The 14,225-nt window shown below is 48.6% G+C and overlaps 1 protein-coding gene across 9 annotated transcripts in view; it reads left to right on the forward strand.

Annotated features, from left to right (window-relative positions):
• Window positions 1–13,538, forward strand: part of PRRC2C (proline rich coiled-coil 2C) — a 96,217-nt gene extending 82,679 nt beyond the window's left edge. For 5 of the 9 annotated variants that reach the window (XM_044301619.1, XM_044301625.1, XM_044301621.1 and 2 more), the window contains 4 exons: window positions 6,963–7,096; window positions 7,248–7,383; window positions 10,106–10,336; window positions 11,536–13,538. In XM_044301619.1, coding sequence (XP_044157554.1) covers window positions 6,963–7,096; window positions 7,248–7,383; window positions 10,106–10,336; window positions 11,536–11,823 — 789 coding nt within the window. In that variant the 3' untranslated portion in view covers window positions 11,824–13,538. The remainder of the gene's footprint in view (window positions 1–6,962; window positions 7,097–7,247; window positions 7,384–10,105; window positions 10,337–11,535) is intronic. The other 4 variants (XM_044301624.1, XM_044301627.1, XM_044301628.1 and 1 more) reach the window with 2 other exon arrangements.
• The last annotated feature ends 687 nt before the right edge of the window (window positions 13,539–14,225 follow it).

Genomic DNA, 14,225 nt, shown 5'->3' on the forward strand with positions numbered 1-14,225 from the left:
TGATATTGCAGCTCTTTTTTTTTTTCAAGTCGCCTAGAATAGAAGTTACAGCCTATGGGAGTAAGGGCACTTTCACACTTGCGTTTTTCTTTTCTGGCATTAAATGCCATCCTAGGGGCTGTATACTGGAAAAGAACTGATCAGTTTAATCCCCATACATTCTGAAAGGAGAGCAATCCGTTTAGGATGCATCAGGATATCTTTAGTTCAGTCTTTTTGACTGATCAGGACGGAGATAATACCGCAGCATGCTACGGTTTTATATCCGGCCCAAAAAAACTGAAGACTTGCCTGAATGCTGGATCCTGCATTTTTTTCCATAGGAATGTATTGGTGCCGAATCCGGCATTCAAAATATCGGAATGCCGGATCGCGCAGACCGAAAAAAAAGGTGAAATAAATAAATGCCGTATCAGTTTTTCCGGATGACACCAGAGACGGATCTGGAATTTCAATGCATTTTTCTGGCTGATCAGGCATTTTTAAGACTGATCAGGATCCTGATCAGTCTTACAAATGCCCTCAGTTGGCATACGGTTTGCTGGATCTGGTAGGCAGTTCCGGCCAGATCGGAACTGCTTGCAGGATCACTCTGCCGCAAGTGTGAAAGTAGCCTAAGGCTACTTTCACACTTGCGTTCGGGGTTCCGCTTGTGAGTTCCGTTTAAATGTTCTCACAAGCGGCCCTGAACGCATCCGTACGGCCCCAATGCATTCTGAGTGGATGCGGATCTGCTCAGAATGCCTGTCTGGCACCGTTTGGCCTCCGCTCAGCAGGCCGCCTGGCCGTGCAAAGCCAAACTGATCCGTCCAGACTTACAATGTAAGTCAATGGGGACGGATCCGTTTGAAGTTGACACAATATGGCTCAATTTCAAACTGATCCGTCCCCCATTGACTTTCAATGTAAAGTCTGGACGGATTTGTCTGACTAACTTTCAGAAATATTTTTTCTGAAATATAATGCAGACGGATCCGTTCTGAACGGATCCCATCGTCTGCATTATAGGAGCGGATCCGTCTGTGCAGACACCAGACGGATTCGCTCCGAACGCAAGTGTTAAAGTAGCCTAAGTGGTTCTGTCCCTTTTTTTTCTTATTGGTATTTAGTGCATACCTTCAAAATTGGATTTTTTTGTACTCACCGTAAAATCCTTTTCTCGTAGTAGGCATTGGGGGACACAGATCCCACCCTATGTTTTTACTTCCGCTTCTCCGGGCTGGTCTCTTGATCTTTCCCGGTACGGGAGTTGTTGGTTCCTTGCTTTTCTTCTCTCTCCTACTGCTTTTGGTACAAACTGAATAGCCTCGTGCCTGTGGAGAGGGTATAGCCCACCTGGGAGGAGCCAACACTTTTTGTGTCTAGTGCCTCCTAGTGGTAGTTGGACATATACCCATGGTGCTGTGTCCCCCAATGCCTACTACGAGAAAAGGATTTTACGGTGAGTACAAAAAAATCCAATTTTCTCGTGCATGGCATTGAGGGACACAGCACCATGGGACGTCCCAAAGCAGTCCCTGAGGGTGGGAAAAGAAGAGACGTGCCACCGGCTGGGCATACAGGTGCAGGAGAATGTGACCATGTGACCCAACAGGAAAAAACACGGAATGGGCAAGAGGTCTCATAACAAGGAAGAAACCTCAGAAGAAGCAGGGAAGACTGCCAGCACCCCAGGACAAATGTCTGGAAGAAAATCCCAAATGCAAGAAGGTGGCAAAAGGGAACACCAAGCGCAGCCAAGGGCTGGAGAAAAAAATTAGGACAGCACTGCGTGTTGGATCGACCCAACGCCCTACATTGTCTCAGACCCATAAACCTGTGGCCATCCCCTGAAAGGCCAGGGGAGAAAAGAAACAGGGAAGCACTGGAAACCAAACGAGTGAGGGAAGCCATAGCAAGGCTCACATGTGAAGGGAGAAGGACTCCCCTCACCGCAAGGCCAGGTGAAGAAGCCAAGCGCCCCATGTAAAGGCGAAAACCCAAGGCTGCTAGAGGAAACTGCCAACCCTTGGAGAAGGAGGGGGTTGTAGGTAAAAGCCAGGAACAAAGAACGATCGCTCCTGCGTCCCCAAAAACAGGAAACGAGGCACAAGCCTCCGAAAACAAGATAGCACTGTAAAGCGCAAGACCAGAGGAAACTCTGGGCATGTGAAGTATCATGGAAAAAAGGAACCAGAGACAGGCCCAGGCAACCGTGGCAGGAACACACTGGACTGACAGACATGGGAGTAGAAGAAGAGCACTCCAAACAGCCTAAGGAGGAAGGGGTCTACAACAGGAGGAGGTCCCTCCCGAAGGAGACCATACGGTGGAATTGCAAACCGTAGCACCAAACCACTCAATACCAGGTACTTGACGTGGGAGGATGGAAAAAAAGACAAATCCCAAGAGGACCTCAAATGAACAGGGACAGGGACTCCAGAAAGGAGTACCCAGATGGGGTCACAAGGAACGAGGAGCTGAACCACCGGAAGACAACGCAAGCCAGCATATCCAGGAAAGGCGAAAAGAAACCGCCATAGGGGAAGGGACATTGGCCATGGACAACTAGCCGCACCAAAAACATTGACCAGCAAACCGTAAACATTGTCCCAGAGAGGGCAAGTACAGCAGCTCGGAGGTACCACAAAACGACAGACATCGATATGCATAAGGAATGCAGAAGTCGCCATGAAAAAACCGGGGTAGCCTACATAGAAATGTAGAAACCAGCTGCGACCGGCATACAGAAAACTCGCAGGGGGGAGAAAGTACCTGATGGGTACAGACGACGGCAAGGTCCAAGGGGAACGTCCCTCCGCCATGTAGTGCAACCAAGCATAAAATACAAGGGAAAACCGAAAAAACCTGGACCCAGAAGGAACTACGGGGCCCTGACCGATACCAGAGCAATCAGCTGAAAATTCAGACAGATGTGTGGCGCTCAGTGGTCCTGTCCTTGACCCGTCAGGGAGGACGTCCAGCGACGAAAAAAAAAAAAAAAAAAAAAAAAAAAAAAAGCCGTGGACCCAGAAGGATACCGTGAGGCGGACATCCAGCGATGACCAAAAACCGCTGCCGCGGCCGATGCTCACCAGCTACATGTCCAAACAAGGTAGAAGATCCAGTGGAGATCCTTGTACTACACCAGGAATGGCCCGCTCAGCAATAGGAAACAATGTGAGTACTCCCCTATAACATGGGGTAACGCGGAGCACAGCATACCGTAGGACCTTAAAGAGAAAGCAAGAGCAACTCTAGCACAAAGGCCAACAACCACCTGGCCATGGAGTAGGAGGTTGAATGAGGACCACCCGCCGGACCAGACAGATCAGTCATATACTGGAGCTACCAGAAGCAGCACTAGACCGATAAGGTGGGGGATGGGCTGACCCACCCCTGCCAGATATGGTAACCATGCACATGCTGAACAAGGGTGACCTGGTGCTGACAGTGCCTTGAGCGGCACAAGGAGACCAATGAGGACGACAGTAACGGAGTGGCAGACGTATGGAAGAACCAAACGGATGGAACCAACATCTGCAGCACAGATTAGAACCCGTGGGCAGAAAACACCTAGTAAGAAAGAAACCGTCTGGGCCACAGATCGCACCATAGGGCCCAGCACTTGGGGTACTACAAACACACGCCTAAAATAAAGGTAAAGTGGCTGCATGTTGCCGACCAAGGAGAGTGGAAACATAGCCACAGCATCTGGGGATGCGACAGCATTCGGAGGGTACAGGTACACAACCTGTAAAGTAGAAATATGGCTGTGAAGAGGAACTTCATTTAAGATCGAAGCAATGTGGCCGCATGGTGCACCCCAGACCCAGAGAGGTGCAACAGCAACTGCGTTAACAATGGAACCCATAGGGCCGCACGGTACCACAAAGAACAAGACAGGTGCACACTACAATCAGGTAGGTGCAATGGCAACAGAAACAGGGCCGCATAGTACACCATAGAAGCCAGACAGGTGTAACGGCTGCAGCATCAAAGACGGTTCAGGAACTCTACCTATGAAGGAAGTAAGATGGCTGTTTGGTGCACACTATGATGAGGTAGGTGCAATGGCCACGGCAACTGGAGGAGGCCTCAAAATCTCGTCCTGTAAGGGAGAGAAAATGCCACATGGTACACCATAAAGCCGGACAGGAGGAACGGCTACCACATCCGGAGATGGTGCAGGTACTCTACCTGTTAAGGGATCAAGGTGGCAGGGAACAGACAGGTGTAACTGAACCGGACAGGGGCAACTCTATGGCAATAGAAAGTGGCCTCTATATCTCGCCCGTAGGGAGAAATGTTGCCGCCTGGAAGACAATAGAGCCCGCCAGGGGTATCGGCCACAGCACCGGAGATGGCGTAGGTACTCTACCTATGAAGGGAGCAAAATGGCTGGGAATAGACAGGTGCAATTTCAACGGCAATTAAAGGCGGCCTGTAAATCTCGCCAGAAAGGGAGAAATAGTGCCGCACGGAACACCATAGCGCCAGCCAGGGGAATTGGCTACAGCATCAGGAGATGGCGTAGATACTCTACCTATGACGGGAGCAAAGTGGCTGGGAACAGACAGGTGCAATTGCAACGGCAATCGAAGTGGATGGTACATCTCGCCCGGAGGGGAGAAATAGTGCTGTATGGAACACCCCAGAGCCAGCCAGGAGTAATGGCTTCAGCATCTGGAGTAGGTGTAGGTACACTACCTATGAAAAGGGGCAAGGCAGCTGTACAATTGCTCTTAACTCCCCAACCTACAGGAGGCGATAGCCGAGCTAACCGCTTGCCCAGAACAGGAACCCCCTGTAATGAGGTAGAGTGGCGAACACCACCACCAGGATGGGGACCCTGTGGAAACACTCTCAAATGTGTAGAGGATAGCCCCTGGTATAGGGGAACCAGGAAGGCTTGTCAGGGACAGCCTATGGCAGTGGTGCAGGAATCCCCCTGTTAAGGAGAAGGCGTACGTATCAGAGACACCGCGTAGGTGACTCAGTATGCTAAACACGGGGACGGCTGCCTTACCTGTGCGGTTGAATACCTGTGCGGTCAGGGGAGCACCATCCGAAAATCCACTAGAGGGGATACCAACCCTGGGTAGGAAAGGTTCCTCCGTCCACATTCGTCTTGACCTCCCAGAGGGCTTCTGTATGGAGGAAGACCGCCTGATGCTCTGTTCCGAGGGAATCGGCGCAGAGGTGTCCCCAGAGGCAACGGATGGGGTGACAGGAAGGATTCGTCACCAGCCTCAGGCCTGTCCTGGGGGGGGATCCGAGGATGCCGAGGAGGGGTGGTACCCCGTTGAGACCACCCGAGGGAGTACCGTGAGCTACCCCTAGCTGAACCCGGGTGCAGGTACCCCTAACTGAGCGTACCCCATCTGCAGGGAGGACCCTGGGAGGGCAGAGGTGGCCGCAATTTGGATTGGTAGCGGCCAGCGACACCGCCAGGGAGAGGCGGTCAAGGTTCCCATGGTATTGACACGGAGGGAGCCCATTCATGGGGGACCGACACAAAGGGATTGTTCGGGGAAAGGATCTGGGAAGAGGTACTGCACCCAGCAGGGACAGGCTGACCGCACGGCAGCCATTGTTAGACCCAGAGAGGTGCAGACAGCGGACGCACGTGAAAACACGTGGCGACCGAGGAGAGGCTGGGAGAGGAGATGCTCAAAAAGCAGCCAGCAGAGGCTGTCTATCCTGACCCGGACGCCCTGTTCCCCCAAAGAGGCGCTGCAGCAGCTTGTCCCCCCAAAAGAGGTGGTCAGTAGGGCTGCAGGGGACATGAAGCAATTGAGGGGAGGGAAGGGGTTAACCACCCCCTTCAGCAGAAAAAACACGTTAGCCCAGGAAAGGGTGAAGAGATAGCCCCTCCCAAGGGCCGGGCGGGGCTCAGAAAAGCCCGGGAAGCAAGGAGGAGGGGCCGGGAAGATTGCGGCCTAGCAGGCCCAAAAGCCGGGGCCTCGATTTATTAAGGCGGCCGGGAATGGAGCGAGGGGGGCGGGGCGAACCGCGGCCGACAGAGGGCCCACCGAATCATAAAAATAGGTGAGGAGGGTAGGGGGGGAGAAGCGACACCTAGGGACAGGTGGATCAGGGCAAACGGAGCACCTGGGAGCCGGGAACGGGCCACAGAAGATGAGGCCTAGTCCCGGCAGAAGCCGGGGACTAAAGTAGCGGAGAAGCCAGGGAGAAGACTGTGTGGCCAGGGAGGAGAGAAAAGACCAACCAAGGGGGAAGAGAAGGGAGGGGAAACAAGAATATAACCCCCCCCAGAAAAAAGGGGGGGTTGGCTAGGGGGAAGATGGAGGCTCCCCAGGACCCCCAGCTAAGGTGGATCCCATCCCCCTGGCCACAGGAGGGAACCTAACCCTGGGGCAGGGACACAGGGACAGGGGAGTATACTCACCATCAGATATACTCACCATCCGATGTCTTCGGGCGCAGCAGGGTCACCCCTTCGGCAGACTCAACACGGAAACCGTGGGAATGCCGGCAAGCCACTGCGGATGCAGTCCGTGGGGACTGGGTGACCGGCGATGGTACCGAAGTACGCGCCCGCAGGGGGGCAACTAAAGTGGAACACGATGGAGCCCCAGCCTGCAGCAGGTATAACGGTGGAGAACACCGAGACCTGCGGAAGAGAGAAAAAAGAAAAGAATAAAAATAAAAAACAGCAGAACCTGCAAAAAAGCAGGACAGGTCTGCCTCCTACGGACACTAGACTAAAACTGAATAGCCTCGTGCCTGTGGAGAGGGTATAGCCCACCTGGGAGGAGCCAACACTTTTTGTGTCTAGTGCCTCCTAGTGGTAGTTGGACATATACCCATGGTGCTGTGTCCCCCAATGCCATGCACGAGAAAGTTGTATATTTTACTGTTTTATTAGCGTATATTGAATGGCTGTCTCAGCCTTGCTCAGATAATTGCATTTGCAGTTGATGATTTTTATTAATATTCATGTTCCTGTCTTTGTATAGATGAGTGATATAGATCTTAAACCTTATGGGAGTGGATTGGACCATGTCAAGCCTGGAACTCCGCCTGTAGCCGGAAGAAGCACAACGCCTACTTCCAGTCCTTTTCGGTATGGCTCGGTGTATTTTGGCACATTGTAAGCTCCTGTCAACTCTTGTACTTTATTTTGCATTTCATACATTGATATAATCTGCATAAAAATGTAAAAGCTGGTTAAATTCATTGCATTACTTGTACTGATCGTGTGTAACCGCCAGTGTTATAGTCAATTGTTTGTCTTTTTTTAGGGCAAGTTCAACTAGCCCCAATAGCCAGTCAAGTAAAATGAACAGCTTGGTGTACCAGAAGCATCAGTTTCCTTCAACAGCGGCCAGTGTACGGATGGGTCAGCCCCCATTCCCCACACCACAGTTCCCTCCTCAGGTAACAGTTTAAAAATCTTATGTATTTTAGTTCTTCTGTATTCTGGTCATGACTTTTTGTATGTTAGGGGGGGTCGCTTGTATTAGGTTAGCTTCACATATTCTGGTTTTCACATAGGATGTGTTCATCTCCCTGCTATTTGTCAGTGATCAGCATGGCCAGCGCTGCCAGTGAGTAATTCTGCCAGTCTTCAGTCAGTATTGCACTATACTGTATTAGTTAGACATTACAGCAGATAGTCGGGAGGGAAGCGTTCCTTCCGGACAATTTGCTGCTTGCTGGTGGAGGAGACTGCTGCATTTACATGTGACTATCTCCTCCAGAGTATAGGGAGAATCGATTGCTAATGCCATCGCTCTTCCCCATAAAGACTTTGTTTGCTGACAGCAGATCGTGATTACACAGCACAATCTGCAACCGGAATTACCCGATGTACAAGCGTTTTGCTCGTTCGTCGGGTAATCGGCAGTACATTTACACCGCCTGATCATTGCTAACGAGCGTTCCTAGCGATAATCTGTGTGACTCTTGGCCCATGTCAAGTGCCCTTTAGTAACGTTCATTGTAGGGCTGAAACGATTACTCGATTGAATCAAGTAATTCGACACACAAAAATCATCAATCAATGCAATCATCAATGCAATGTTTTTTGCATAGAGGATTTATTTGTGTCATGTGACCACGGAGCGGGAGTGAAGCGCTTGCGATTACTTACTACTCCGTGGTCACCCGCCAGCCCGTGCCACGCTGCACTGGATCCTGACACATCGTCAGGTCATAGTGCACGTAAGAGTGCACTATGACCCGACGCTGTGTGACGTCAGGATCCAGTGCAGCACGCGGGGAAGAGGATGAAGGAGCTGTGGAGCGGTGCCACCCCCCCTTCTACAGGAAAGGTAAGTATTTTATTTCACTGGCGCTGGGGACACTTGAGGTGGACAGCTGGCAGTGGATGGCATGGAGAGGCAGATGGGAGTGGGGGACATGGAGGGGCTGATCTGATGGCAGTGGGGGACATGGAGGGGCTGATCTGATGGCAGTGGGGGACATGGAGGGGCTGATCTGATGGCAGTGGGGGACATGGAGGGGCTGATCTGATGGCAGTGGGGGACATGGAGGGGCTGATCTGATGGCAGTGGGGGACATGGAGGGGCTGATCTGATGGCAGTGGGGGACATGGAGGGGCTGATCTGATGGCAGTGGGGGACATGGAGGGGCTGATCTGATGGCAGTGGGGGACATGGAGGGGCTGATCTGATGGCAGTGGGGGACATGGAGGGGCTGATCTGATGGCAGTGGGGGACATGGAGGGGCTGATCTGATGGCAGTGGGGGACATGGAGGGGCTGATCTGATGGCAGTGGGGGACATGGAGGGGCTGATCTGATGGCAGTGGGGGACATGGAGGGGCTGATCTGATGGCACTGGGGCAGTGGGGGACATGGAGGGGCTGATCTGATGGCACTGGGGCAGTGGGGGACATGGAGGGGCTGATCTGATGGCACTGGGGGAGTGGGGGACATGGAGGGGCTGATCTGATGGCACTGGGGGACATGGAGGGGCTGATCTGATGGCACTGGGGGACATGGAGGGGCTGATCTGATGGCACTGGGGGACATGGAGGGGCTGATCTGATGGCACTGGGGGAGTGGGGGACATGGAGGGGCTGATCTGATGGCACTGGGGGAGTGGGGCATTTTTTCTTATTACTCGATTAATCGTTTACTGCAGCCCTAGTTCATTGAGACAGCGCTGCTAAGGACAGAGGAGCTCTAGTGCTTGAAGGGGCTCAGGCTTGCCCCTTGGTGTCCTGAAGACCTAATTAACATATTAATAAAATTTTATAAGGTAGTTAAGGCCTCATGCAATGACTGGCTCTGATGCGGACCCATTCACTTCAATGGGTCCGCATCAGTTGCTCCATTCCGTAGCCCCGCCCCAAAAATATAACATGTCCTATTCTTGTCCGTTTTGCAAATTGCGTAAGGCACACGGGCGGCTTCAGTTTTTTGCGGACCGCAAAAAAAGAATGGTCATGTGCATGAGGCCTAATGCTAACATTCTTTCACCATGGTTAAATGTCATAAATAACTGAAAATAGTGTCAGCATTTTTCAGAAACCTGATTTACCACTCGGCACAAAGATATGCTATGAGGACAGAGATCCAGATGATTGATGTGCCTCCTTTCATTGGGGAATGTGTTTGACTGGTCTGTCGGTAAACATGAGTGGGAAAACGCCATCTGTCAGACTTCCCTCCAAGCAAGGAGAGGAAGGTGTTTGCACTGACATACACAATACAAATCTGTGTCTTTAGCAAATGCAGCTGCAGAATGCAAGTTTGGATAAATGTGAAAACAAATGCAAATGGATTTGTGTATTTTCATATATAAAAATATCTATAATAGATTAATTAGAACCCTAATGTAATTTGCTATAAGTGTATATGGAAAGGCGTTGTCTTCTGAACCTAGAGCAGGGGTAGGCAACCTCTGGCACTCCAGCTGTTGTAAAACTACAACTCCCAGCATGCATTCTTGCTCTGCTCTTCTCAGAACTCTCATAGAAATGAACGGAGCATGCTGGGAATTGTAGTTTTAAAACAGCTGGAGTGCCGAAGGTTGCTGACCCCTGACCGAGCGTAATATTTTAAAATGTTTTTTTTTGGTTAACATTACCTGCTTTAGTAAAAGAAACTCACCTCATGTTTTTCCCTGTCCAGATACTTTCTCAGCCTAATTTGGTTCCACCAATGGTCAGAGGACCACATCCGAACTCGTTCCAGCCTCCTGTTCAGCGTCCACCCATTGCACTGACTAGCCAAATGCCCCCACAGATGCCCACAGGCTTGATGAACCATCCCCCACGCCTCCATCACGTGTCTCGCACCCCTCCTATTCCACCTTCTGGCGTGCGAGTTAATGCTGCAATAAAGGCAGAGCAAGATCTGAAGGTCAGTTTGGTTTCTGGGATTCCATATTCCCTGTACTTTAGAAAGTCTACCAGGAAAAATGAGTTTAAAAAAATAAAATAAAAAATCCTGCTACAGAGATGTGCATTTCCTCTAAATCAGTGTTCAAGTCCAGTCCTCAGGGCCCACCTACTGGTCTTGTTTCCAGAATTTCCTTAGTATTGAGCAGGTGTTAGTGTCAGTGCATTAGGACTTATCACCGGTATTCATTCTGTGGGATATTCTGAAATCCTGACTGGCAGGTGGGCCCTGAGGACTGGACTTGATGAACACTGTGCTAAATGCATTATTAAGATACTGAATCACAACAGTTATCACTGTGCCCCCATCCCTTCCCCTTTAACTTAGTGAAAGTTTCTTGGGAAAACATGAAATGGTGGCTGTGAAGGCCCTGAAAATTTCAAAAGCCAGAATAAGTTATATACTGTCTTAAAGGGGTTGTCCCAAGAAAAATATTCTACAGTTTTCAGTCCAGCACCTGAATTTGTTTGCATAACCACTGAGTTATTCAATCAAATGTATCTGTATAGCGCCACCTGCAGTTTGTTGTTTTTCTTATTTCTTTTGACCTGCTCGCTGATAAGGCCGCACATGCTCAGTTTCATCCTTCATCAGTCTCCTGAGCTGTGATGGGAAGAGCATGGACACGCCCCCTGAGCTGTGATAGGGAGAGCATGGACACGCCCCCTGAGCTGCATCAAAAAAGACACTCCCTTGAGCTGCCAGCTTGATATAAACCTAGTAGGGCAATGAATGGGGAGATCTCTGGATCCATGTGAGGTACAGGGCTGGTTCTGGCTTTGTTAGAGATTGTCATATACTATGTGATGTCTAATTCTCACTTTTTACATTAGTCATGGGATAACCTCTTTAAAGGGCTGGTCTAATGAAGACTTTGTCCATCCACCCTATTAGGTCATATGGTCATCATAGGCAAGTTCCTGACCCTTGATCCTGCATGAACCAGAACATCCATTCATTGCTTAGAAAGTTATTCACGTGAATGGCTGGCATGAAGTGCTATGTTTTTCCTGCTGATTTCGTTGCTTTGGATAATAATGTTTTCACTTTCAGAAAAGTTGCAGAAAAGTGGTCTAATGCAACAAATGCATTAATATGCCTTGACTCATCTTAATTTATGGGACACGTCTTTTTCTCTCATTTTTTTCCTTTCCCTTAAGGCAAAACAGAGAGCAGAGGTCTTACAGTCGACACATCGCTTCTTTGAGCAGCAGCAGCAGCATCAGCAGAGCAAACCTATGATTCCCAAACCTCAGACAACTGCGTCAGGTCCTCCTAAGCCGTCAGACACCCTAACGGAGCCTCCTATGGTCTCACAGGAGAAGGTAGAAGAGAATTTGGCTGCATCCGCTGCCCTGCCTCAAGCTACGGTGCCAACCGCCACAAAACCCATCAGAACTGGACCAATAAAACCTCAAGCCATCAAAACGGAAGACACAAAATCATAGAGACAGCTCGGCAGGTGGTTGCGTTCTAAGCACTACACTTGAGTGTATGAATAAGAATTTCATTGTTTACTGAAATATGCGGCATCTGATCTAAGATTAGGAGGGGAAGCGGGAGCTTTAGTTATCTGTACCGATCAGAACAGCGTCTGTCGATCCTTACAGCATTTCAAGTTGCGAAACATAGAAGACGGTGCCCAGCCAGCTTTGGCACCTTTTTGATTTCTACTAGGTGTGTCTGTGACTAGTGAGTGCAACGTAACGCTGGCATCCAGTGTACAACTGTATGCCACACGGGAAAGCTCACACTGTACGGTAGATTGGAAACACTACCCTGCAGAGTTATTCCCAACAGCTCACTCTGGTTTAGCGAGGCTAAAGTGCAGCTTGATCCTAGATGTACACCCAAACACGCTTTATGGTCTTGTTTAGGGTTACATTGTTGGCTTTGTCTTGCCCCACAGTGTTTGCTCTCCCAATATCTCACCCTTTTGTGTATGTTGTGCCCATGATTACAAGACATTCTCTCAAACACTTGCAAGCAATTTATTACTATTGGGATTCGCACAGACCTGACTCCTGAATTAGGGCGCATGTGGTCTTACAGGTCACAAGCAAAGCTCAAGGCATTGGGCCCCTGTATCTTTTTTTTTTATTTTAATTTTTTCCTCCTCCTCGGAGAGTATATATATATATATTTGGTCAGCTGTGTAGAAAGAAACCTAGCTTCATGTAATTTCCCCCAAACCATGCTGTGGTAGAACAATGGAAACCATGCCAATGTCGCTGCTGTCTTTTCACCTATATCAGTCTATACTGTACCTTTTTAAGATCTAACCTCTGTGACGTTTTTTTTTTTCTCCCTTTTGAAATCCAATCACGTTATACAGCAACCTTTTTTTATATAAAGAATAGGAACGCTGGAGTTCACTTCTGTTCGAGACAAAAACTGTACATTATAAGATATCTTGTAAATGCAGCTATGTTGTGGTAACGGTGTTCTTATTAAACTTAAAGAAAAACTCTTATTTTGCCCAGTATAAGGGTTTTTGCTTATGTTTTTTTTATTCAGTAACTCTACACACAAAAAAAAAAAAAAAAAAAAAAACTTTAATAAAGAGAAGTCCCTGGCATTTATATGTAAAATCTACCCAATAAAGAGGGAATTAAGTCTAAAGGCACACAACACACTAATAGTAGTTGTCATATAGGCCCCTTTTAAAAACCATACCCACAAGTTATTGTTGCTACCCGTATTGCCAGTAATTTCCAGTTAGTATTTCATTACCAGTTTCTAACTAAAACATTGGGGTAAAAGCTACTGGTGAATTTTTATTTTATTTTTTAATTACTACCCAAAAGTCATTGCATTTCTGGCTTGGCCTGCTGTACAGAATAGTTGCAGACAGAGCGAGCTGCAGTTTAGTTGTGTATTTTTTTTCTTTTCTTTTTTTAAAATATAAATATATAAATATATATAAATATACAGATTTTCTTTCTTTTTAGCAGTGTTTGTCATCTTTTTTGCAATTAAATACTGGGGATAGTATAGCTTTCCCATTCATCCTTTTGGCTTTGTACAGAATTTACAGCCACTCTTAGCCCTGCTCTATTGAGAGAGAGAAAAAGAGAAATACATTGTATGGAAATATGTAAGGTCTGTACTTGATCCAGGTTTGATTACAGGAACTAATAAAGTATTCTCTAAATAAATACCTTTTTGCTGCTTGTTATGCATGAATGGTTTCCTTTCGTGGGCAATGAAAGCGTACCTGTCTTTTCTTGTGTGTACTGTACTGGTCATTATATGGCTTTTATGCTGCATTTATACCAGTTTTGCCATCTACAGGCTATATCTCTGATTCTCTGTTCTCCCAGAGCTACTGGATAGAGACTAGTTGCTGTAATGAGGAAAATATGAGATTTTGCTCTCCCCTCTATGGCATACACTCAGAAGCAGCAGGCACAGATATTAAAGGGGCTGGCCGGTTTATATTACTAGCTGCACATGCTGGAAAGCTAGTAATAAACATTATTGAATTATTGGCACTGATGTCCAATGGTTTAATATGAATAGTTCATACTTACATACAGGTCCACTGACTCGTGTGCCGGCGGCGTGCTTGGAAGATGGCTGCTGATGGAGGGTTCTGTCAATCAGCAGCCTCCATTCACTTTCACTGGGGACAGACAAACTAGCACATTTGAAGTCTATCCCCAGTGAATGGAGGCCGCTGGTGGACAGAACCATCCATCAACGGCTATGTTCCACCGGCAAGCTGGTGAGCGGATCTGCATGCGCACATGAATTATTCATATTAAACTATCAGACATTGATACACCCCGGGTAACTCACTGATACTACTTACCTGGCTCCCTGCGCCGCTGCTTCTCCCCTTGCGCAG

This window comes from Bufo gargarizans, chromosome 7, assembly GCF_014858855.1.
Source record: "Bufo gargarizans isolate SCDJY-AF-19 chromosome 7, ASM1485885v1, whole genome shotgun sequence".
Classification (NCBI taxonomy): domain Eukaryota; kingdom Metazoa; phylum Chordata; class Amphibia; order Anura; family Bufonidae; genus Bufo; species Bufo gargarizans.